Genomic DNA, 27,326 nt, shown 5'->3' with positions numbered 1-27,326 from the left:
ATGAATCCGTTTTTCGTTTGGATTTTTTTTTTTCGTTTGTTGTTTCGGGGCCAATTATAGCTGACTATATATATATATGTGGTATGGATTCTGCTTATTTTTGAAGGCCTTACAGTAACCTATAGTTGTTAACTTTCTATGTAAATTAGAGAGTTGTCTCATAGGCAATCATACAAAATGTTCTATTTTTTATATATAATATCAACCCGTTAAAAGTTTTCAACCGGTTTTTTTTTCTCTCTCTCAAGAATTGGTTCGATTTATGCATAAAAATATGCGGTCTTCTCGATGTATTCACAATGATAATATAAGCTAATTTGATGTGTCTTTGAATTTGCATTGGTTGTTTGATAACTAAAAAATAATCTGCTGTAGACCATTCCAATCATGATGCTGATTGCTTGTATATAGTTCAAAAATTACTAAGGTTTAACGTTAGGATCTTGTTCGAGTAACACAAAAACTCTTATAATTTAAAGTTAAGTATGAACTAGAAAAGTACCTTTTATTGAATTTAGATAAAAATGTTACAAAAAATTATGCTAAAATAAGAATAAGTAATAGTATGTTGGCTGTCGAACGTGGAAGATACAACAAAACAGCTCTAGAAAATAGAATATGTCCTTTATGCCATAAAGAGTTGGAAGATGAATTTCATTTCATCATTACATGTTCAGAAATTAATAAAACTAGGATCAAAATGTTTAATGAAATTTCTAATATTGTCCCCTGTTTTAATTCCATGAGTGAAGAAAATAAATTTGATTTTATATTTTCCTGCGAAGAATGTGATATTTTACTTATCATTGTTAACTACATAAGTGAAATGTATAATGAGAGAAACAATTATAATGTCAATATATGAACTGTGTAATGTATATTATAACATATTTTTTGATACATAAGCATAATATTTTAATACATAACTTTAAAGAGGAGGCATGCTGTCAAAAATAGTATTATAATTAATACTATTAATCTATGTTTTTGTTTTTCTTTCAATGCTACATGTTTGTAGTGTAACTGTTTATTGACTATCGTTTTGTAATTTTAATATGCCTGTTTGTTTGGTTTTTTTTGTTGTTGTGTATTTTAGTAACAATCCTATTGTTTGGATTTCAAACTAATAAAATTCTTATTCTTATTCTTATTCTTATTCTTATAACCTGATTTTCGCTCTTTTTTGTTTTATAGATATTTATGCATGTATATATAGAGAAGTAAAAACATTATACGTAATAAAACATTCTTTCATTGTTTATTTGTAACCATTGTACTGTTAGAATGTAGATTGCCATCATGATGGTCAGTGAGTTTTCATAAGAGTTATTGTTCTTTGTATAGAGTACGCTACCGTTCTCTCGATTTCCTTGGTTTTTTTTTCTTTTGATCATGGTCTAGATGTATATATATGGTAACTTTTGAGTTGTTTTCTTTTCACCTCATTGACGTGAACAACACATATGGGTTGGCTTAGTAGAGCCTAAAATGGAGAAAAAAACCCACTAATTTTGTAAATGCATATAGAGCTAGATATATTTAGCCTTTTCACAGTATTCTTTTTTGTTACTTTCCAGAGGTGTGCCTGAGACAAAGGTTTTATATATATACTAATATGTAAAAACTGTTGTTTCTTATTTGTGTTTGTAACTATGTATACTATATTGTTTATTATATTTGTAAAAGAATAGTATTACAATGATATTATATTATGCTCCTTGCGAGCCCATTTTAAAGCATCTTCTTCTTCTTCTTTAGGGATTCCTTTTTTTAAATTGTGGTACAGGTACAGCAAACTTAATATATTTGTTGTTAATTTGTTTATTTGTTTATTTGTTTATTTGTTTATTTGTTTGTTTATTTGTTTATTTGATTTTTTTTTTAATTAAGCTTCCTTATTCTGTTTCAAAGTAAAATTACAAATAAACCTGTACATTTTAATTAAAAGAAATACCCGACTATTTTGAAATAATCATTTCCATAAAGGTAATATTTCCTATGACGAACGTTGCTAGCACTTGACACCAATAAAAATGGGTTATTATTGATTTCTGTATATGAATGAGGGTTATCGCTTTATTTAGGATTTTTAAATCTATTTAAAGATTGTTTAACGTAAGCATATGACGAAATTCAAGTCCTGTCAACCAATGTGTTTAGATATCCGGGTGCAAAATTCAAACGGAAGACTATTACATGTACAATGAATTAGTCTAAATAATACTGAAACAAACTGGAGTTTATGAAATGAACAATAACAAGGTATGTCGTCATGTATAATTTCATCTTTTTATATTGATATAATTATTTGACCATTGATGTGTATAAACTTGAACCTTAAATCCCAACATTTCTTTCTGATAAGAAAAGAATTATCATTCGTTCGAATCATTCTTAAATAACTGATAGGAAAGAGACCGTCTAAGCTAGACGTTGAGAACTGGTGTATATAAACTTTTACGGGACCAAGTGTCCTTCCACTAGGGTCTAACTATTGAATATCATGTATGACCGTTAGGGGCTTGTCTACAGGTCAGATATATATAGCCCATTATCACTTTCGTGTACTATCTTTAGAAATAAAATGGGCCTATCTCCTATGAAACACCCTGCATGGGTCGGCGTCATTGAATAGTATAGCTGGAATGAGAGACATAGTATGTCTTTACTGAAATAATAGTTTTTTTATTGAAATGCACCGAGTTGACTATAACCGTTGCCTGGCTGTAGACAAGTGCATATTCTTAATGTGACAATGAAAAATAAAATGTAAACTTTAAATTGACTCTGTTGGTAGCTTCAAATTTAACATACTAGTAGTTCATTTTTAAATTTAGTATTTTTCGTTCATAAATCCAAAATTATCTACCACTGAGATGCCTTAGACGATCTTCATTTTCGCCAGACTAAGTTTGAACTTTTGCAGTAATAGTCAAATTCATTTGTCGCCTATGATATTTCTAATATAAAACACTGGGTGACGGTGATCATATATAGTCATTCCTAGATCTGATCTAGAACTAATACAGGATTATGTTCATGGTCGGCGCTGTCCAATCAAAGCAATATGAGTATGTTTGTAATGCGAATATTGAAACGTTTACGCCGGTGCTTTTCACGTACATATATCTACTACATGTATTGATTACTGTACTTTATGGATTGTTTTGCGAGTTCAAAACATTTATAAAATATCTATACGTCCTGACATCTCTAGGTTTTCTTAATACAAAGCCAATTGAACTTAGCTTTAGTGCTAACACTTCCAAATTTTAACAACTTATCAAAAACTTATGCTTTACTTATAATGATAGTACCTTTCTTTAACTTCCAAAAAAAAAATCCGTATAGTCGAACGTTATCTAACATCTGACTGACTACTGCCCCGCATGCCAAAACTTTGAAATGTTTAATGACTATATTAATCCAAGTTTGACAACTTTGAAACCGACACACGTTTCGACAGTCCAAGTTAGACCACAGACTCACCCCAAACCAGCCCTGGAAACTGAGTATATTCAGAGGTGGACCAGCCATTTCAATTAAAAGGGGGTGCGGTTTCCTACCCAGAGTATTTTTTAGAGGAGGTCCAACTATATTCACCCATTCAAATGCATCAGTCGTAAAAAAAAACGGGGTTCCCCCCCCACCTTGGATCCTCCAATGATATTGTAACGAAAACCGTTACAATATCATATTCCAATGGGGGGGGGGTCATTAATAAAAAAAACTAAGGCGGATTGTCTTAAAATCCTCTCAGTGTCACGTAATGTGTTTCAGTTTTACATCTGATTATATTTTTGGTTTGATAAATAATACATAAAGTGTTCACATATTTATTTAAGCGTGGTAAAAATTTCTAAAAAGGAAATATCGATAGGCGAGATAAGTAGGTGTTTTCCCGAGGGATGCAGAATATTAAAAAATGGCTCCTACACTGAGTCATGCGCATCACGCAGTTCCGGTTTGTACATGCTGTTGATTTTTCGCATAATGAAGTTTCTATGAATGAAGATGTTCTTTGTGTTATATATAAATTCTTTGACGATTTTGACTCCAAAAGTCAAATATTTAGAGGGAGAAACATAAAATGTCTAGTCAGGTAAACCCATTTTACTTTATTTTATAACAGTTACTCAATTACTTTAGAAAATATTGTCCGATTTTACTGTAAACAAACAGCGAAAAATGTGTCTTGTAAACAACAATATTATTTTGTGGTCACAATTTGTATTTAATAGTCTATTTGCGGTATTTTGTAACAATGTCATTTCTTTAGTTTTAATAAAGTGTATATTTATTTTTCATTTATTTAAAACATGATAAGTTTGGGAAAGCCCCTGTGCAGTAGTTCTGAGAATTCTCTACATTTTAAAAATACACAATTGAATTAACACACGTAATTTCAAAGTAAGTTATGCTTTTGTCATGTGTATGCATTTACCTATTGTTACATTGTATTTGATATGCACATGTATGATAATTAACATTATTTTTTTTTAATTTTAAGAATTACGCAATAAAACATGATTTATTTTATCAATGTTTATGTGTTGATACTAGAGACATATAATAAAATGTACATGATGTTTATTGACGATAGATACTTTCTGAAACTGAAAATCAGTCTGAATCTTGATACTCATTTCATGGAAATCAAAATTCATGTTATTTACATGAATACAAGGAGCAATTGTGGGTGTTTGTATGACATAAAGAGTACATGTATGTTGGCATCAAAAGACATGTCAGAGAAACTAAGATGTGTTCTTAATCTGTTTTAATATAAATTTTATTTTTCTCTTTTACCTCATTTATGTTTCAAAGTTTCTTCAGTGTTTATATGATTTTACATTTTCTCCCATTTGTTGTTTTAAACGATGCACTGAATAAAAATACATGAATCAATAGGCCAGTTCCGGGATATGGTTTTCAGACGAATATGTTATGTGACTTTTATCACCACGAAACATAAATGTATGCATAGAAATTTCCAACAGAAGTTGAGCAAACGGGTGAAAAAGTTTAATTATACTGCACAAAATATTTTTAAATCAAAATCTAAAAGAATGGCCATCCTCCCCCAGTCATATGGAAATCACAATTACAATGTATGTACTTACGGAACATTAATTATTTCTATGCTACCCTACAAAATGATGATTATGAAAGTGCTGGAAACTTTAAATAGTGCAGGAAAACAGGCGTGCCTTTAGTCCTTCTATCTGGTAAATGACGTCATAAAGGCATGCCAAATTGACGATCTTTCCAGTGAAAGACATGATTCCAGGAATTACCTATAAAATGTCATAAATACTTGCACATGATACTGATAGAAGACAACAACTTCTCAACAAATTAAAACAAATATGACCTCTTGAGGTCAACTTTGTTAATGTACATGCATATGCATGTAATGGCACGGTTCAGCACTGGTCATCGTGAAAAAATAGTTTTCTTTAACTAATTTTATTTGAAAGTCAGTTTTCATATATTTTCTGAACATAAAATGGGTTACCAGCAGTTAGGTTAACGTTTTGCACCATAGACTTGGACTTTAAATCCTTTTATTAGTTTATACAAGTAACTGAGGAACATGTACATGTACAATGTACACTTAAATTGGGTACTGCAGTTTCATTATTGGCTGATATCTTGTGGGTTTAAGGACTAGTTGCTGTACATGTTAATAACTACATTTGTACTAGATATAAATAGAAATTTCCACATAATTTGAGATTTTATATCAAAATATATATATTTAAACTTTTGAAGTTTTTTTTTTAATAAAAGAAGGATAATTTACAAATGAACCAAATGTATGTATTCTGTCAAAAATTCTGAAGCTCTTACTAAATCTAAACTGATTATGCATTTATTTCATTTTGAATCAACAAGATACACTGTATCCTAAAATAAGATAAAAAAAAGTTTATATTTCTAATACGAATCTGGCTTACTGCTACAAATGTTTCCCAGTTGTATTCATTTGCTTTTTCATACTATAGTATTACAAATACAAATGTACCTTGTAAAATTAAACTGCTGCAAAAGTTTATTTATTCCCTCTTTTTGTGAAATATAAAGGTACATGTACATGTAAACACTAAGATGGAACCAAAGATGTAACTTAAATTGTTAATTGATAAGGTGTTTTTAGCTCACCTGGCCCAAAGGGCCAAGTGAGCTTTTCTCATCACTTGGCGTCCGGGCGTCCGGTGTTAACTTTTACAAAAATCTTCTCCTCTGAAACTACTGGGCCAAATTTAACCAAACTTGGCCACAATCATCATTGGGGTATCTAGTTTAAAAATTGTGTCCGTTGACCCTGCCAACTAACCAAGATGGCCGCCATTGCTATAAATAGAACAATGGGGTAAAATGCAGTTTTTGGCTTGTAACTCAAAAACCAAAGCATTTAGAGCAAATCCGACAGGGGTAATATTGTTAATCAGGTTAAGATCTATCTGCCCTGAAATTTTCAGATGAATCTGACATTCCGTTGTTAGGTTGCTGCCCCTGAATTGGTAATTTTAAGGAAATTTTGTTGTTTTTGGTTATTATCTTGAATATTATTTTAGATAGAGTTAAACTGTAAACAGCAATAATGTTCAGCATAGTAAGATCTACAAATAAGTCAACATGACCAAAATGGTCAGTTGACCACTTTAGGAGTTATTGCCCTTTATAGTCAATTTTTAACCATTTTTAGCTCACCTGGCCCGAAGGGCCAAGTGAGCTTTTCCCATCACTTTGCGTCCGTAGTCCGTCGTCCGTCGTCTGTCGTCCGTCGTCCGTCGTCCGTCGTCGTTAACTTTTACAAAAATCTTCTCCTCTGAAACTACTGGGCCAAATCAAACCAAACTTGGCCACAATCATCATTGGGGTATCTAGTTTAAAAAATGTGTGGCGTGACCCGGTCAACCAACCAAGATGGCCGCCACAGCTAAAAATATAACATAGGGGTAAAATGCAGTTTTTGGCTTATAACTCAAAAACCAAAGCATTTTGAGGAAATCTGACATGGGGTAAAAATGTTTATCAGGTCGAGATCTATCTGCCCTGAAATTTTCAGATGAATCGGTCAATCGGTTGTTGGGTTGCTACCCCTGAATTGGTAATTTTGAAGAAATTTTGTTGTTTTTGGTTATTATCTTGAATATTATTATAGTTAGAGATAAACTGTAAACAGCAATAATGTTCAGCAAAGTAAGATCTACAAATAAGTCAACATGACCAAAATGGTCAGTTGACCCCTTTAGGAGTTATTGCCCTTTATAGTCAATTTTTAACCATTTTTCGTTAATTAAAGTAATCTTTTACAAAAATCTTCTCCTCTGAAACTACTTGGCCAAATTAATCCAAACTTGGCCACAATCATCTTTGGGGTATCTAGTTTAAAAAATGTGTGGCGTGACCTGGTCAACCAACCAAGATGGCCGCCACGGCTAAAAATAGAACAAAGGGGTAAAATGCAGTTTTTGGCTTATAACTCAAAAACCAAAGCATTTAGAGCAAATCTGACATGGGATACAATGTTTATCAGGTCAAGATCTATCTGCCCTGAAATTTTCAGATGAATCGGTCAATCGGTTGTTGGGTTGCTGCCCCTGAATTGGTAATTTTGAGGAAATTTTGCTGTTTTTGGTTATTATCTTGAATATTATTATGGTTAGAGATAAACTGTAAACAGCAATAATGTTCAGCAAAGTAAGATCTACAAATAAGTCAACATGACCAAAATGGTTAGTTGACCCCTTTAGGAGTTATTGCCCTTTATAGTCAATCTTTAACCATTTTTCATAAATCTAAGTAATCTTTTACAAAATCTCAACTGAAACTACTAGGCCACAATCATCTTTGGGGTATTTAGTTTGAAAAATGTGTCCGATGACCTGGCCATTCAACCAAGATGGCCGCCACGGCTAAAAATAGAACATAGGGGTAAAATGCAGTTCTTTGCTTATAACTATGAAACCAAAGCATCTAGAGCAAATCTGACAAGAAGTTAAATTGTTAATCAAGTCAATATCTATCTGCCCTGAATTTTTCAGATGAATTAGACAACTGGTTGTTGGGTTGCTGCCCTCCAATTGGTAATTTTTAAAGAAATTTTGCCGTTTTTGGTTATCTTGAATACTATTATAGATAGCGATAAACTGTAAACAGCAATAATGTTCAGCAAAGTAAGATCTACAAATAAGTCAACATGACCTAAATGGTCAATTGACCCCTTAAGGAGTTATTGCCCTTTATAGTAAATTTTTAACAATTTTCATTAATTTGGTAAATATATGTAAATTTTTACCAAATATAGTTCTCTGTTACTAATGGGCAAAGTTCATGATAGATATAATTGTAAGAAGCAAAATCGTTCAGTAAAGTAAGAACTTCAAACACATCACCATCACCAAAATACAATTTTGTCATGAATCCATTTGTGTCCTTTGTTTAATATGCACATAGACCAAGGTGAGCGACACAGGCTCTTTAGAGCCTCTAGTTCTTTAATCTTAGTAATCTTTTTGAAAAATCTTCTCCTCTGAAACTGCTGTGCCAAATTATTTGAAACTTGGCCACAATCATCATTGGGGTATCTAGTTAAAAATTTGTGTCCGGTGACCCGGCCAACCAACCAAGATGGCTGCCATGTCTAAAAACAAAACATAGGGGTAAAATGCAGTTTTTGGCTTATAACTCAAAAACCAAAGCATTTAGAGCAAGTCTGACAGGGTGTAAAATTGTTTATCGGTCTTCCCACTGTCTATATCACTCTGTTCAGCTCTTAATATTATTCTGTATCATGTCTTTGTGACGTCAAATACGTTGACCCAGCCTTAATAACTTTGACCCGGACATATCAGCGACGTCATAATGTTTGAACCGACGTTAATAACTTTAACCCGAACTTATCAAGTCATCTTTTGTGTGCTGGTGAAACAAAGAAAACACTTCTGAAACACGCAAATATAGCCCGATAAATCGATTATCAGATTATCTGCATTTTGATATTGTAAAATATCAGCTGCTTGACATTATATGAAGGCTTTTTTATCTTGTTCGCTATGCTCACTCGACAAAAAGCTTCATATTATGTCTTGCAGCTGATATTTTACGATATCAACATGCAGATAACCTGATAATCGGTACTTATCAGTTCAAGATCTATCTGCCCTGAAATTTTCAGATGAATTGGACAACCTGTTTTTGGGTTGCTGCCCCTGAATTGGTAATTTTAAGGAAATTTTGCTGTTTTCATACGACCGCAAATTTTGAAAAAATTTTCGTCGTATATTGCTATCACGTTGGCGTCGTCGTTGTCGTCGTCGTCGTCCGAATTCTTTTAGTTTTCGCACTCTAACTTTAGTAAAAGTGAATATAAATCTATAAAATTTTATCACAAGGTTTATGACCACAAAAGGAAGGTTGGTATTGATTTTGGGAGGTTTGGTCCCAACATTTTAGGAATTAGGGGCCAAAAAGGGCCCAAATAAGCATTTTCTTGGTTTTCGCACTATAACTTTAGCTTAAGTTAATAGAAATCTATGAAATTTTGACACAAGGTTTATGACCACAAAAGAAAGGTTGGGATTGATTTTGGGAGTTTTGGTTTCAATAGTGTAGGAATTAGGGGCCAAAAAAGGGCCCAAATAAGCATTATTCTTGGTTTTCGCACAATAACTTTAGTTTAAGTAAATAGAAAATAATGAAATTTAAACACAATGTTTATGACCACAAAAGGAAGGTTGGTATTGATTTTGGGAGTTTAGGTCCCAACAGTTTAGGAATTAGGGGCCAAAAAGGGACCCAAATAAGCATTTTTCTTGGTTTTCGCACCATAACTTTAGTATAAGTAAATAGAAATCTATGAAATTTAAACACAAGGTTTATGACCATAAAAGGAAGGTTGGTAATGATTTTGGGAGTTTTGGTCCCAACAGTTTAGGAATAAGGGGCCCAAAGGGTCCAAAATTAAACTTTGTTTGATTTCATCAAAATTGAATAATTGGGGTTCTTTGATATGCCGAATCTAACTGTGTATGTAGATTTTTAACTTTTGGTCCTGTTTTCAAATTGGTCTACATTAAGGTCCAAAGGTTCCAAAATTAAACTTCGTTTGATTTTGACAAAAAATTAATCGGTTGGGTTCTTTGATATGCTGAATCTAAAAATGTACTTAGATTCTTGATTATCGGCCCAGTTTTCAAGTTGGTCAAAATCGGGGTCCAAAATTAAACTTTGTTTGATTTCATCAAAAATTGAATAAATGGGGTTCTTTGATATGCCAAATTTAACTGTGTATGTAGATTCCTCATTTTTGGTCTTGTTTTCAAATTGGTCTACATTAAAGTCCAAAGGGTCCAAAATTAAACTTAGTTTGATTTTAACAAAAATTGAAATCTTAGGGTTCTTTGATATGCTGAATCCAAACATGTACTTAGATTTTTGATTCTGGGCCCAGTTTTCAAGTTGGTCCAAATCAGGATCTAAAATTATTATATTAAGTTTTGTGCAATAGCAAGATTTTCAATTGCACAGTATTGCGCAATGGCAAGAAATATCTTATTGCAAAATATTGTGAAATAGCAATTTTGTTTTTAATTAGAGTTATCTTTCTTTGTCCAGAATAGTTAGCAAGAAATATCTAATTGTAAGAAATTTTTTTAGTTGGAGTTATCTTTCTTTGTCCAGAATCAACTTAAATCTTTGTTATATATACAATATACAATGTATATTCACTTTTTACTACCAACTGATAAATTAAAATAATCTTTACCATTCAGTGATAACAAGCAGTTTTTTTACATCTTAATATTTTATGATGTATTTAAATGAGTAGTAATTGTTGCAAACTCCATTAGAAATTTTAATTGAGATTAGTTTTGGAATAAGGGAAAGGGGTTCAATTTTCTCATTTGAAATTTCATAAATAAAAAGAAAATGTCTTCAAACATTTTTTTTGAGAGGAATAATATTCAACAGCATAGTGAATTGCTCTAAGAGAAAACAAAAATTTTAATTTCATTAGAACACATTCATTCTGTGTCAGAAACCTAGGCTGTGTCAACTATTTAATCACAATCCAAATTTAGAGCTGAATCCAGCTTGAATGTTGTGTCCATACTTGCCCCAACCGTTCAGGGTTCAACCTCTGCGGTCGTATAAAGCTATGCCCTGCGGAGCATCTGGTTGGTTATTATATTGAATATTATTATAGATATAGGTAAACTGTAAACAGCAATAATGTTCAGCAAAGTAAGATCTACAAATAAGTCAACATGACCGAAATGGTCAGTTGACCCCTTTAGGAGTTATTGACCTTTGTAGTCAATTTTCAATCTGCTTCCTTCGTTTAATATTCACATAGACCAAGGTGAGCAACACAGGCTCTTTAGAGCCTCTAGTTGTAAAATTGTAAACAAGAAAACTGCAGATTGTTTTTCATACGCCCGTTTACAGGATGTATTATGGTATACTGTTGTCCGTCTGTCATCAACATGTAAAGCTCAGACGGCATCAATTGGTGATTAGATGGTTGCAAATACATGTTAACTAGCTCGTTACTAAACTTAATTTGCAACCATCAAATCACCAATTGATGCTGTTGGAGCTTGAATTACAATACAGTTATCTCCTTAGCAAAGGTTACGTGCTAAAAAGAAATTTTGAGCTCTACCTCAAACATTTTCATGAAGATTGTTCTCAAAATAAACTGTTCACAGCTGACATCAGTTGTTGGCTTGTTGTACATGTAACTAAAATCTTAACTTTAAGCATAAATACAGTAATTCATTATATACCTTGTCTTTTTAGTCTGTTCAAGTGAAGATTGAACTTGGTCATCGAGCCTCTCAGAGAGATTCACCATCACAAGAAGGGTACACACATGATTGGACTGTTTATGTCAGAGGACCAGAGGGGTGCAACATTTCAAATTTTGTCGAAAAGGTTGTTTTTAATCTACATCATAGTTTTCCACATCCTAAAAGAGGTTTGTTTATATATAATTAGATTATAGATGTTTTTAAGATAACAAGATATAAATATTGGCTTTGCATACAGGGCTTTTACTAAGGATTCATGAAATGTTTGCTATATCTGATAGCGGAGTAAATTTTATTGCTTTAAAAAGTTAATTTCTTTAGCATGTTTACGCTCCATGAGAAAAAAAAGCTAGAAAAGAAAAGAAAAATCAAGTTACAAAATTTTTTATTCAACTTTTGCTATAAGAAGGAAGATATTTGGACTCAGTTGATACAACATTTACAATCTTGATGCATCTTTTGAATCACAAGGCTAATGACTCATGGAATAGCATAAGTACATAAGTAAATGTTAATAAGACAATACGTGGTGTTTTTCACACTAAAAACAATCCTGTCATTGATATCACATGAAGTAGATCGCTAAGGAAAAATATCACAGGTCTGTAGAAACCCCCATTAAAATGTCAACTATATATATACCAACACATATAATCGATATTAAATGACATTGTCAGTTAAAACTACATGTATATTGTTACATCCTTGAGTTGACCATCCCATTAATACTATGCATGGTGAATTGAGGAAGGTGCTGCTCTTTGCAAAAAAAGGTATTGTTTTTCTCAGGGAAAATAATAAGCTCTCCAATATAGCAACAAAACTTTTCCTTGGGAGATTTTTTTCATGCAAAGCAATTTTATGGGGAGGCAAATTTGAAGAAAAGGGTGGACAGGAGTTTTGAGTAAAAAAGGCAGGATGAGCAACTTAGTAAAAAAGTGAGGATAAACTAATAAAACAAAGGCAGGACCAAATCGAGTGAAAAGTAAAAAGGCAGGACAAAATTCATCCTAGCTCCCTTAAAATCAAATGGTAGCTCTCTTATGTATCCTGTACTCTCATACTGACTGTAATATTTGCCGCTGGTTAAAACACTGTTTAATTCATCCATTGATATATCATTCACCTTGTTAATCCAACAAAGATATTTACATTATCTCAACTTAAATTTTCATTATGAAATATTTATCAAATTGATGAATAAAATTTTAGTGACAATGAAAGGTGAATCAACACAATGAAGTAGCAGTTCCTTGCAAGTCTTAGTTTGCATTGTGTAGGGAATTCCAGAAATTAAGAAATGGGTTCACTTTATAAACAGTTTTAGTTACTGTCTACAGGCAATCATTTAAAATAAATCAAACATTTATAAATACATGAAATTACAACAAATGCATAAGTTATACTGAATTATTCTTTTAAAATATCTATTTTATAAAAATGGAGTTGTGAATATAAATGTATTACTTTCTAAATTGATGATTAAATGTCAAGTAACAATATATTATTGAAATCATAGAACAAGTAAGTCAGTTTATGTAGTATATTTGCATATACATGTAAATATACAAGCATGTTTTATTTAATCCTGTGTAATAATAACAACAATGTACATGAAGTAATGACTATACATTCGTACATACATGTAATCCTGAGATTTTTATATATAAAAATGCTGAGAGAGGTAGTTTTAATCAGAAATATAAATAAAATTAAATAAAGTTAGGCCAAGACAAAAATTATGCCAGGAGAAGATTGGACAATTTTGTCTTCAATAATTATTAGGGTACATGTGATGAAAACAGGTTAGCAACCCATGCAATTGAGACCCAGAGAGCCTCTAGTTGGAATTATCATCATGGTCATTATATTAAAATATACAAATCACATCACCTTTTGTCATGTTTATTAATATATTAAATAAAATAGTATTTTAGCTTTGTCATATTCATGTAGTGTATTGGTTTACATGTAGAAGTTAATTTCTTCACAAAATACACATGAAAAATAATTTTAAATGCAATATAACAATTTGTAACTTGTTTATTTCAGCTGTAGTGGCACCACCGTACCATGTGGCAGCAAGTGGTTATGCTGGATTCACGTTACCAATAGACATTTATTTCAAAAATAAAGAGGAACCCAAAAAAATCAGATTTCAGTATGACCTGTTTCTAAAATTAGATGATACACCAGTTAATCATATAAGATGTGAGAAATTAACATTCCAGAATCCAACAGATGAATTCAAGAAAAAACTACTGAAATCAGGAGGTGTAAGTAAATTCATGCTAGTATATTTATATATACAGTATAGACATATTGTACAATACATGTACAAGAAAGGGGAAAGATATCAAAGGAATGTCCAAGGTTCTTGATCCCTCATAATTCGACCAAAACTGTAGGAAATTTAGGTATTTGATAAAAGAACGATATTTGTGTGAGAAGATAGTATAAAACCTAATAGACTTAAACAGAACAGACCAAAAAATGTACTATATGAAAATAGAGAGATGTGGCATGATTGCAAATGAAACAACTATCCACCAAAGTTCATATGAAGTGGCCATGCATGTATGCAAGTATTGGCAAAACTTAGGACAGGCACATGAGGAACTACATTTTTGTGAGTGCTCAACCTGGGAGTGTGCTGTAACAGCACAACATATGACCAAAAATCAGTTGAAAAAGGCTTAACTCATTAGACTGATACAAAGAAAAAATCAAACAAAAATTGAGGCAGAGAATATATCCATCCCTCATCCATAACAACAAAAAAAAAGAAACTAAGTACAGATCTGACAGTAATTACAGAGCCAATTACAATTAATAAAAAATCATGCAATACAAATTCAACATCCAACTCTTATTACAAATGTATAGTCTGTCATAAGATTTCAATGCCTCCATTGTTTGGATCCGATATTAGTTATGATGCATATATAGGTTAGACTTTTATACATGACCTTCTGATTTATCACTTTAATGTGATGAAGTTATATATTTACTTGCCTTTTTCACAGACATTGGTTGGCAATGGTGCTAGTCTTGACAGCAGTGGCAATGGCAAACAATTTACAGAATTATTTGGCCAGCCAATCACAACTGATACAGTTAAGAAAGAAAAGAAGTCAAGCTCTAAGGTATTCATAGATAATATAGAAATTGGATTTAAATGGGAAAGAAAACAGATTTAAATGGAAAAGAAATTGGATTTAAATGGGAAAGAAAACAGATTTAAATGGGAAAGAAAACAGATTTAAATGGGAAAGAAAACAGATTTAAATGGGAAAGAAATTGGATTTAAATGGGAAAGAAAACAGATTTAAATGGGAAAGAAAACAGATTTAAATGGGAAAGAAAACAGATTTAAATGGGAAAGAAATTGGATTAAATGGGAAAGAAACTGGATTTAAATGGGAAAGAAATTGTTTCATATGGTTTCTGATTTGCAGGGCAGTCACTTCCTGTTTGACTGTAGCTTTACTTTGAATCTTTATTATACCCGCTGAGTATGGAACTTTTTGTCAATTTCTTATAAAAATTGACAGTATACTTTGCCGAACATCACATGTAAATTCTTGTTAATATAATGATGAAATATCATTGAACACATACAAAACTGTATGTTACAAATATATAAGAAGTCGATTGAATTATACAACTAACTTTTTAGCTCACCTGGCCCGAAGGGCCAAGTGAGCTTTTCTCATCACTTGGCGTCCGTCGTCTGTCGTCGTCCGTCGTCGTCGTCCTGCGTTAACTTTTACAAAAATCTTCTCCTCTGAAACTACTGGGCCAAATTTAACCAAACTTGGCCACAATCATCATTGAGGTATCTAGTTTGAAAATTGTGTCCGGTGACCCTGCCAACCAACCAAGATGGCCGCCATGGCTAAAAATAGAACATAGGGGTAAAATGCAGTTTTTGGCTTATAACTCAAAAACCAAAGCATTTAGAGCAAATCTGTCAAAGGGTGAAAATGTTTATCAGGTTAAGATCTATCTGCTCTAAAATTTTCAGATGAATCTGACATTCCGTTGTTAGGTTGCTGCCCCTGAATCGGTAATTTTAAGGAAATTTTGCTGTTTTTGGTTATTATCTTGAATATTATTATAGATAGAGAAAAACTGTAAACAGCAATAATGTTCAGCAAAGTAAGATCTACAAATAAGTCAACATGACCAAAATGGTCAGTTGACCACTGTAGGAGTTATTGCCCTTTATAGTCAATTTTTAACCATTTTTCGTAAATCTTAGTTATCTTTTAGAAAAATCTTCTCCTCTGAAACTACTGGGCCAAATTAATTGAAACTTGGCCACAATCATCTTTTGGGTATCTAGTATAAAAATTGTGTCCGGTAACTCGGCCAACCAACCAAATTGGCGGCCATGGCTAAAAATAGAACATGGGGAAAAATGCAGTTTTTGGCTTATAACCCAAAAAACAAAGCATTAAGAGCAAATCTGACAGAGGTAAAATTGTTGATCAGGTCAAGATCTATCTGCCCTAGAATTTTCAGATGAATTGGATCATCGGTTGTTAGGTTGCTGCCCCTAAATTGGTAATTTTGAGGAAATTTTGCTGTTTTTTTGTTATTATCTTGAATATAATTATAGATAGAGATAAACTGTAAACAGCAATAATGTACAGTAAAGTAAGAACTAAAAATAAGTCAACATGACCAAAATAGTCAAATGACCCCCTGAGGAGTTATTGCCCTTCATAGTCATTTTTTAACAATTTTCACAAAATTTGTAGATTTTTACTAACATTTTCCACAGAAACTACTGTTATAGATAGAGATAATTGTAAGCAGCAAAAATGTTTATTAAAGTAAGATCTTCAAAAACATCACCATCACCAAAACACAATTTTGTCATGAATTCATTTGTGTACAATGTTTAATATTAACATAGACCAAGGTGAGCGACACAGGCTCTTTAGAGCCTCTAGTTATTCACATTCAATAAACAAAAAGAAATGAATGAATAGGCAAAGTCTGTATAGAATTTTTATTCACATAGTCCAAAAACAGTATATATAAATGTGGAGATGTGGTGTGATTGAGTTCGAAGCAATTACCCACCTGAGTTAAAATGAAGTGTTAACAAGCAATTATAGACCACTGTACATGTATGGCCTTCAACAATGAGAAAAAGCCATACTGTATAGTGGGCTATAAAAAGCCCTTACTGAAACTGAAAACAATTTAATGTTAATATAATCATTACTAGTAAAATACACAAAAGAGTCTATATAAAGTAGTTTCTTGATAATTAAAATACCAGTGTCTTATACTGTTATACAGAATGAATGTTTTAAAATACAACATAGCAATTGACCTCTGACAACCATTCAAGCTTAAAGGAACATTTAATTCAATGAAAATTGCAGTAAAAACCTGAAAACATATATTTACATGCACATTTTCTGAACTGTAGTTTACTTGTACATATATACATGTAGAAGTAGAGGAAAACAATAAAAAGTGAAACAAAAAAGGAAACATCACTGGAATGAATGTCAGTTACTCAAGAGTACAGCAGACCATAAGAAATTTTGTCAAAATCATTGTAATATTTAGTTTTTATATGACCGCAAAATTTGAAAAATTTTCGTCGTATATTGCTATCATGTTGTCGGCGTCGTCCGAATACTTTTAGTTTTCACACTCTAACTTAAGTAAAAGGGAATAGAAATCTATGAAATTTTAACACAAGGTTTATGACCACAAAAGGAAGGTTGCAATTGATTTTGGGAGTTTTGATCCCAACATTTTCATGATTTTAGGAATTAGGGTCCAAATAGGGCCAAATAAGCATATTCTTTTTTTTCACACAGTAACTTTAGTTTAAGTAAATAGAAATCTATGAAATTTTGACACAAGGTTTATAACCACAAAAGGAAGGTTGGAATTGATTTTGGGAGTTTTGGTTCTAACAGTTTAGAAATTAGGGGCCAAAAAGGGGTCCAAATAAGCATTTTTCTTGGTTTTTAAGTAAATAGAAATCAATTGGAGTTATCTTTCTTTGTATAGAATAGTAGTTGAATCAACGTGTTTGCACCATAACTTTAGTATTAGTGAATGGAAATCTATGAAATTTAATCAGAAGGTGTATGACCACAAAAGGAAGATTGGTATTGATTTTGGGAGTTTTGGTCCTTACAGTTTAGGAATTAGGAGCCAAAAAGGGGTCCAAATAAGCATTTTTTTTTTGTTTTCGTACCATAACTCTAGTATAAGTAAATAGAAATCTATGAAATTTAAACACAAGGTTTATGACCATAAAAGGAAGGTTGGTATTGATTTTTGGAGTTATGGTCCTAACAGTTTAGGAATAAGGGGCCCAAAGGGTCCAAAATTAAACTTTGTTTGATTTTATCAAAAATTGAATAAATGGGGTTCTTTGATATGCCGAATCTAACTGTGTATGTAGATTCTTAATTTTTGGTCTCGTTTTCAAATTGGTCTACATTAAGGTCCAAAGGGTCCAAAATTAAACTTAGTTTGATTTTGACAAAAATTGAATCCTTGGGGTTCTTTGATATGCTGAATTTAAAAATGAACTTAGATTTTTGATTATTGGCCCAGTTTTCAAGTTGGTCCAAATAAGGGTCCAAAATCAACTTTGTTCGATTTTATCAAAAATTGAATAAATGGGGTTCTTTGATATGCCAAATCTAACTGTGTATGTAAATTCTTGATTTTTGGTCCTGTTTTCAAATTGGTCTACATTAAAGTCCAAAGGGTCCAAAATTAAACTAAGTTTGATTTTAACAAAAATTGAATTCTTGGAGTTCTTTGATATGCTGAATCCAAACATGTACTTAGATTTTTTATTATGGGCCCAGTTTTCAAGTTGGTCCAAATCAGGATCTAAAATTATTATATTAAGTATTGTGCAATAGCAAGAAATTTTCAATTGCACAGTACTCAGCAATAACAAGAAATTTCCAATTGCACAGTATTGTGCAATAGCAAGAAATGTTCAATTGCACAGTATTGTGCAATAGCAAGTATTTTCAATTGCACAATATTGCGCAATAGCAAGAAATATCTAATTGCACAATATTGTGCAATAGCAAGAATTTCAATCGGAGTTATCTTTCTTAGTCAAGAATAGGTAGTTGAATCAACTTAAATCATTGTTTTTTTATACAATATACAATGTATATTCACTTTTACTACCAACTGATAAATTAAGACAATCTTTACCATTCAGTGATAACAAGCACATTTTTACATTTTAATATTTTAAGATGTATTTAAATAAGTAATTATTGTTGCAAACTCCATTAGAAATTTGAATTGTGATTAGTTTTGGAATAAATGATAGGGGGATGTGAAAAAAAAAAATTGTTGGGGAGGGGGGGGGGGGGGGGAATTCAATTTTTCTCATTTGAAATTTCATAAATAAAAAGAAATTTCTTCAACCATTTTTTTTAGAGGATTAATATTCAACAGCATAGTGAATTGCTCAAAGGCAAAACAAAAATTTTAAGTTCATTAGACCACATTCATTCTGTGTCAGAAACCTATGCTGTGTCAACTATTTAATCACAATCCAAATTTAGAGCTGTATCCAGCTTGAATGTTGTGTCCATACTTGCCCCAAACGTTCAGGGTTCAACCTCTGCGGTCGTATAAAGCTGCGCCCTGCAGAGCATCTGGTTCATAATACATTTGTAATAAACATATATAAAGTGTAGAATGTCAAGAAACTAACATATACCAAATAACACCATTCATAAATGATAACTACAATTTCAGGGGTTCACTCTTAAAAGCAGAGACATTCTCAGTCTACCTTGGTTTTTTTTTTTTAGAAAAAACCTGATATAAATGATAATGTATATCTGGAATTTATAGAAATTAATAATTATAAATGCAAAAACTAAAACAGGATGAAAAGTTTAATGATTTTAACCATGAACAGGAAATTCATAAATTGTTCTTATAGTATGCTTTTAGTTGTGGAAGTTTCTATCTGACATAAAATGAAAGTTTATTCAGTATATAGTTAAATCCAGTAATGGAATTTTAATGATTAAAGAAATTTCATATTATGCAATTGTCTAAACTTATTTTTAAAGGAAAAAGACAAGGACAAAGACAAAGAGAAAAAACCAAAGCCTGCAGGCAGTGTGTCATCAGAAAGCACTTCAAAAACAACAGTGGTTCCATCCAAATCATCTGAACAGACTCCAAATTCCAAAGATCATAAAAGTTCCACACCAAAAGATAAGCATTCATCATCCAAGCCTTTAAAAAGGCCATCAGATGCAACAGATACTAATCCACCTAAAAAACAAAAACGGAGTTCGTCCATTTCCTCAATACATTCAGAGGATAAACAAAGACTAAAAACTGAAACAGATAAAAATAAACATTCTAAACACAAAGAAAAGAAGAAATCTTCAGAATCTACCCATAATTCCCATGATAGAAAAGTAACATCGTCATCAGATCATAAATCAAGCTCTCATCATAAGAAAGAACACAAATCAAAACAGGAGAGTGGATTAGTGGCGACCAAAAAGATTCGAGAAATACCAGTAAAGAAAGAAGAAAGTACGCCAAAGCGAGATGAGACTAAGAAACCTGAAAACGCTTTTAATAAGAAAGATTTTATTAAAGTCAGGAAAAATTCTGTGGATGCCCCGGTAAAAAAGAAAGCGAGGATTTCTGAATCTAGCAGCAGTAGTGGAAGTGGAAGTAGTGATAGTGACAGTAACTCGAGTAGTGGATCATCCTCATCCTCGTCTGATTCTGAGTCAGAAGCATCTGATAATGAGGTGGAGGTTAAGAACAACGAGGTGGAGTTGGGTCACGATAGTGGTAATGATACTGACATTTTTGAGGAAGACACTGAAGATAACAAAGGGAGACAAACTCCTGATGCAGAGTATGTGTCTGCTGTTACAAGTGAAACTTTAAATAGACCAAGAGCCGAAGCTCTTAATGACATATTAAAACAACTTGCCAATGATGATGATGATGATGATGATAGTGATTACGAGGCATTTGCAGCCTCAGAATTAATGTCACACCATAGACCTTTTGCAAAATCATCTCCATCGTCAGTGAAAAGTTCATCATCGGTGAAAAGTTCAGCTTCGGTCTCGAGAAGAATGGATTCTCCGTCTTCTTTCGTAAATTCCAAATCTTCACCGATGTCATCCTCCCATAAAAGTTCCAAATCATCTCATCACAACACTGAATCATCTAAGCATTCAAAAACTTCGCATTCAGAACCGGGGCAAAAAAGTTCCAAAAGTTCTTCATCAGATAAGCAACCAACACCTTCACAAAAAGGCTCCAAGCCATCTACACCGTCATCTCAGAAAAGTTCTAAATCCCCTATATCACATAAATCTGTAGCTCCATCACCGACATCTTCTCATAAGAGTTCATCAAAATCTAGTCACCATTCCTCTTCAAAATCTAGTTCATCTAAGAAATCTAGTGATGAGGTTAAGAGAGTGGAAAAAACAACACCTGATGAAACAATCAGGAAAGTGAAGACTGACCAAGAGAAAAAAGAAAAAGCTTCTTCAGATGTAATAAAAGAGCACAAAAGTTCATCAAAGTCTAGTAGTAAACACAAAGAAAAAAGTAGTGAAAAACATTCAAAATCAGATTCTTCGAAGGACACAAAAAACAAAAGTGATAGTAAAGAAAAAGAATCAAAAAGTAAGGAAAAGGAAATTAAGAAAATATCTGAAACAAAGGACAAGGAGAAGGAGATACGGGTTAAAAGTGAAAGTAAAGATCGGGAGATCAAGAACAAAAGTGAAAGTAAAGAAAAGGAAGTAAGGAATAAAGTAGAAGCAAAGGAAAAAGAACATACAAAAGAAAAAAATGAACAAGAAGATAAAGAGTCAAAGAGCAAAACTGAAAACAAAGAGGTTGAAAAAGAAAAACTGTTGAAAGGTAAAAAGGAAAACAAAGAGAAAATTAGGAAAGAAAGTAAAAAACGTGAACATTCAAAAGAGAAAAAACATTCTGGAAGAGAAAAATCTAAATCTGATTCTGCAAAAGAAATCAAAACTACACCAAAAGAAGTCAAATCTAAGGAAAAAAACGAAGAAGATAAATCTCAAAATCTGTCTTTAAACAAGGAGAGTAAAACTAAAGCTAAGAATGTTGAAAAAAGTACAGAGGACACCAACAAAACATTGGAAAAAGAAAAAGAAAAGGAAAGAGCGGCAAAAGAAGCTAAAGTTAAGGAAATTTCTAAATTTTTGCAAGGAAGCAAAACGTCTAGTAAAGACAATAGAAATAAAGAAAATGATGAGAAGTTAAAATTAATTAAACAGGAAACTAGAAATAAAGAAAACGATGAAAAAATTAAATCAATTAAACAGGAGGCCAAAAATAAGGAAAACGATGAAAAACTGAAAGCAATTAAGCAGGAGACCAAAAATAAGGAAAATGATGAAAAACTAAAATCTTCCAACCATTCATCAAATAATGGTAAGGAAGCAAAGAAAAAAGAAGGTTATGAATCTTCAGCCAGAAAATTTGATTCACCTGTGAAGGAAAAGCCAGTGGAAGCAGAGGTGAAAAAGGAAAATGTTAAGGTAGAAAATAATGAAGAGAAAGTAGCAAAGACTGCAAACATATTGAAGGAATCAAAAACAGATTTGAAATCAAATTTGCAAGAAGAAAAGTTAATTTCTAAGACAGAACTAATAACGAAAGAAGAAGATACCACAGAAATCACTTTTGAAGATTCTATTGAGAATCTGGGGAAAGTCCCTAATGGTGAGGATTCAGAAGACAATCTGGGTAAGGCTCCGAACGGTGAAGACCTTTATTCTTTGCTTGAGTTACATGAAAAACTTGAAAGAATACAAGATTCTGTTATCTTAGAAAAGGTTGTACTTGCTATACAGGAAACAGGAATGTATAATGTAGGGGAGACAACCTTTGATTTTGATCTGTGTGTCCTTGACAGCAAAACTGTCAGACTTATTGAAAATTTCTTAAGTAATAATGCAGTGTCAGCAATGTAAAAAAAAAAGATTTTGAAGGTCGATTTTTTTTTTGTATTTGGGCAAATTCAAGTTCTCTTTTGCAGTAATGTATTAAGATATTTCTCAAACATTTTTATGTATACAATTGCAAAGTGCTAAATTTTATATTCTTGGACTTTTTATTGCCTTGTTGTTTTATAAATTATTTCAGAAATTGATTGTATATTTTTGTACATGTTGTTGAACATGTTGTTTCTTTGTGCTGTTGTGTTTTATTGTTTTATTAACATTGTTTTAAACTGTTTCAAAATCATAATTCAACTGTTAGGACTGTAAAAATATGCTGAAGGACAATTTGAAATTTGGATAATTTGTGAAATGGAGGCCTAGGGAGTCCTGGAAAATAGAAAAAAATAACATCTTGTGGCTCTTAATTTTCAATTACATTTCAAGATCTTTTAGATAGATACCAGGCCATTATAATTGCCCCATTTACTTATGTTTGATGAATATCAACTCTTATGAACAATAAAAAGACAAATTTTCATGACGAAATAAAGTACCGATAATATTAATGTTCCTTTCAATCCTTTGCAATCTAATATTAAGACCAATCCATTTATCTTTTCATGATTGATTTTATTCTAAACTAAATTAATTATTTTTTCAATAATGAATTTGTGCTGCACTTGCCTTAAATTGTTGTTTGGTCTCTTGTTAGTATTTGTCACACTGGCAATCACACCGCAACTCCTGATTTATATTACCATGCATTATCTGTGGCCAACAATAAATACAATTGATATACATGCTTAATTATATAAGATGTAATAGAAAAAAAATATCTCTTGTACTAGATTCGTTTTTTTATTGCAATGTCAAGGCCGCAGCGCATGTTCATTTAAAATGAGGCAAATCGCCGAGCGGAGCGAGGCGAAAAAATTTTGAGCCTTTTTTTAGGGGGTTTCGAGTGCCTGAAACGGGAGAAGCTAGCTCATTTCAGCATTACTATTTATAATAAAAAACAAAAAAATATATAACAGAAATGCGTTATTTTAATAAGCTAGCCTATAAGTAAATATTAAAATTAATCTCTGTTGGTCAACCAAAACAGTTTCCGATTCTCCTGTGACCTGTACTATTGAAAAGCTTCAGCACACGTTCTTATGTACATACATGTATATATTTATGTCTAGTTGCGAGTTATAAGCTTCTAGAAGACGAGAACATGTTATAAGCATTCTCTGTAAACATTCCACTGGAAGACATGGTCAACCTACCTGGACACATTATTCTACCAATTTTTAAGTCATTAGTTTGACCTACCAGGGTTCGAACCCACGACCTACCGCACTAGAATCAATGGCACACGCTGCTGCACATTGGATAGACCATATGTAGTGTGCCCGTAGATAATTTAAAACTCGAAACTCGCATATTGATATACATACATGTACAACCAGACAATGCTGATCATGATCAGAAAAAAAACCACGAAAAATATATTTTCAAACAATACCAAAAATATATCTCATACTTTTATTAAAGATAAATAAAAATAATGAATTGTCTTATGCATCAAAGACTTCCATAGAACAGGCGCATCATGATTTTGTTTAATTTGATTATGAATAATTATTAATTTTTTGGTCAATGAATTATTTTATCAATTAGCATTTGTTGTTCAGTGAGTTGATAGTGAAACATTGGTAGCAATAGCGTTATCGATTCAAAAATAAACCAAGGAAAGTAATAAGCCAGCATACATATAGGGGTGTTAATACTCATGAGTTACCTCTTTCATTTTTTTTTCTCTTTAAAGAACCCGTCTTCAACCAGTTTAGTAACGACATTAAGATTTGTTTCATTTTTTTTTATTTTGATTTGTATTCGGAGCACTTCCTTTCTACCATCACCACTATGGCAAAAGCTGCAATCGCTGCTGCACATTGGACAGACCATATGTAGTGTGCCCATAGATAATTTAAAACTCGAAACTCGCATATTGATAATGTAAAATACATAATTAAAAAAAGACACTTCGAAAGTTTGGTCGTCGTTTCAAAAGTGAGGCATTTGCCTCATTTGCCTCCATTACGCTACGGCCCTGAATGTGAAATGCAATGGTACCACCAGTTAGGAAGAGTAGATGTAGAATGGAAGAAAAAAGGATCTGGTATTTTGATTGATCTGTTTGGAGTGTATATACGATGTATATAAATTTGTGCATGTACTACCTTTGTTAGACACTCTGTCATCAGCTGTTAGAAGCTGGATGATGATAGAAGAGCGGTGCTATGTATAGTACTTAAGAATGTTCGATGTTTGTATAGTAAATGTCCTAAATTGGGAAGACCAGAATTAAATTTTGACCAAAATGTGCCATATGATTGATACTACTATAAGTTTTTAAGCACAGTTAGTTTGATATGAAAATCTGCTCATGATTTTAGTAAGTTTCAGTTTATTTTGGTCTTTTCAATTTATGATATTTTGATGTTGGATCAGAGTTTTGTTGAAAAATAAGATGTGCCAAAGAAAATAAAAAAAGTTCTCAGAAAATGTATTGTCTGACATTTGCATTCATAATTGTGTTTATTATAAGACAGAGTTTTGCAATTGACCCTGTTGACCCTTCCATGATAATGTCAGATTAAGCATTGATAAAAGCTATTGTAAATGCAAATTGCAAAAGTTTGTCAGAAAAAAACTGGTAGTTATGTTCGTTTGAATATTTCTGAAGATTGTAGCCCTTTCCTATTAACAGGAGCTTCTAAGAGTGTTTGCATATTTTTGTGAAAGTATCCATATTTTATATTACATAAACAATGATATATTTCAGTGAGTACATTCACTTTAATGGAATAGCCCTAATCTAAAAGAAAAATAACATACTTTGAATTCACACTGGATGATTTCTATTTTTTGCTTTGACGAAGATCATCAATGATCTGCAGTGTTTGAAAGCTTAGTTGCCGGTGAAGTAATTTGTTGTTTTTGGATGTTTAGTAAAATAAAAATGCATGTAGTAAATATCCCTCTGCTTTTTATAGAATCATGAGAATGGAATTAAATATTGTCAGTTTTAAAACTGCTTATTCCTAACTTCACAAAGTATTAGTTCTACTAGATGATTCTGTCAACCCAAATAGGTTAGGTATGCAGAAGAAATCCGTTAAAGTCTGGGAAATTTTGCTATTTTGTAAAAATCTGAATGATAAAAGTTTTGTTTGTTATATGTTGTAAATGAAAAAATGGCAATATTGTTGTTGTTTCTATGTTGATTTTTCAAACTTATGTTTTTTTTTTTTTATAAACTACATGCTTTAAACATTCACAACATTGAAATTTAAAAAAAAGTTACCATTTTCATAAAACATTAGGCAGGCATTTGTTAGTGTTCAACAACAATATTTTTTCTTGTAAGATGACCCTGTTATCCTTAATGGTGGTCTTGTAAACTTCTTCATATACATGTAGTTTTTTGTGCTAATGTGGCATAAAGTCCACACCCACCTAACGAGTGTTGACCCTTAAGGGAAATCTGTTGGTTCTCAATAATATTCCTATTACAAAATACTGAAATTCTGTTGATAAAATTTTGATTGACAAATTACTCAGACCATCATCATTTGTAAACTCAAGCATATGTAAACTAGGTTGGTCTCCTCTGTAAAACATTCAGTATGTCTTAGGAATATACAAAAATTAAGAATATTTGAGGTATTGTCAAGAATTTCAATAACGACGGGGAAACAGACTACATGTACATTGGGGAAACATTTGTCCTTGACTTCTGTTTAAAAATGTCTGTTATTGTTTATAATTTATATTGATGTCAATATTCATGTATTGGTAATTTAACTTGTAACATGTGTATGTAGTGTGTTTTAGAAATGCTTTACAGTGGGCAAAACAGCCCTAATTAGGTATGATGACATGTTAGCATTGTGTTATTTAAGGCAGCAAATACATAACATATATAGTATGGAATCTTAGCTTACAGTACTATAGGTGAATGAATTCAAGGAATGTGAAAATTCTAGATGAAGTTTTATTGGAACAGTTTGGCTTACATTAAATAATGTTAAGATTTACATTTCCAAAACCTTTTACAGTAATCCTCTATAAAATATGCATTTGATCACAAATTTGATTAAAGTTAACTGTTCTAGTAGTCTTTATCTAAAACTTTATAGAAATAAAAAGCTATATTGAAGGAATTTACTTAAGTATAATCTATTATATTTCTCTATCAAACTAAAGGATGACTTATGTTAAAAGTGTTAAAATTTTGTTTCATATTTTTTTTTTTTTAAACTGCTTTGTTTAAGTAGAAGTATTATGTCCAAGTTGTTATTTTTTTTTTTATTATTGTTGAAACAAATAAAATAACTTTCAACCTTAAATCCTTGCCAAACATTATATTATTGACTGTTATCTGAATTAGACTGTTGCTCATTTGTTGTGAAAAGCTTTTACCAAGCAAGTTAAAAATAAATAAAATCTTAGG

At 31.8% G+C, this 27,326-nt stretch overlaps 1 protein-coding gene across 2 annotated transcripts; it reads left to right on the top strand.

Moving 5' to 3' along the window:
- Positions 1-2,121: 2,121 nt before the first annotated feature.
- LOC134715770 (peptidyl-prolyl cis-trans isomerase G-like) lies at positions 2,122-23,689 on the top strand. Of its 2 annotated transcripts, none has more exons than XM_063578201.1 (5): positions 2,122-2,262; positions 11,815-11,992; positions 13,878-14,101; positions 14,852-14,971; positions 19,928-23,689. In XM_063578201.1, the coding sequence occupies exons 1-5, from the start codon at positions 2,248-2,250 to the stop codon at positions 22,850-22,852; spliced, it is 3,462 nt and encodes a 1,153-aa protein (XP_063434271.1). In that variant the 5' UTR covers positions 2,122-2,247; the 3' UTR covers positions 22,853-23,689. The 2 variants fall into 2 exon arrangements, with proteins under 2 accessions (XP_063434271.1, XP_063434272.1); XM_063578202.1 differs by lacking the exon at positions 2,122-2,262 and adding an exon at positions 3,941-4,102.
- The last annotated feature ends 3,637 nt before the right edge of the window (positions 23,690-27,326 follow it).

This window comes from Mytilus trossulus, chromosome 4, assembly GCF_036588685.1.
Source record: "Mytilus trossulus isolate FHL-02 chromosome 4, PNRI_Mtr1.1.1.hap1, whole genome shotgun sequence".
NCBI lineage: Eukaryota > Metazoa > Mollusca > Bivalvia > Mytilida > Mytilidae > Mytilus > Mytilus trossulus.
The sequence above is the reverse complement of the archived record's forward strand: the minus strand, read 5'-3'. Positions and strand labels throughout refer to the sequence as shown.

Coding starts and splice junctions, on each gene's coding strand:
- LOC134715770 (XM_063578201.1), top strand. Junction 11,993..13,877: donor TTTTCCACATCCTAAAAGAG/GTTTGTTTATAT, acceptor TGTTTATTTCAG/CTGTAGTGGCACCACCGTAC. Junction 14,972..19,927: donor AAAAGAAGTCAAGCTCTAAG/GTATTCATAGAT, acceptor TTATTTTTAAAG/GAAAAAGACAAGGACAAAGA.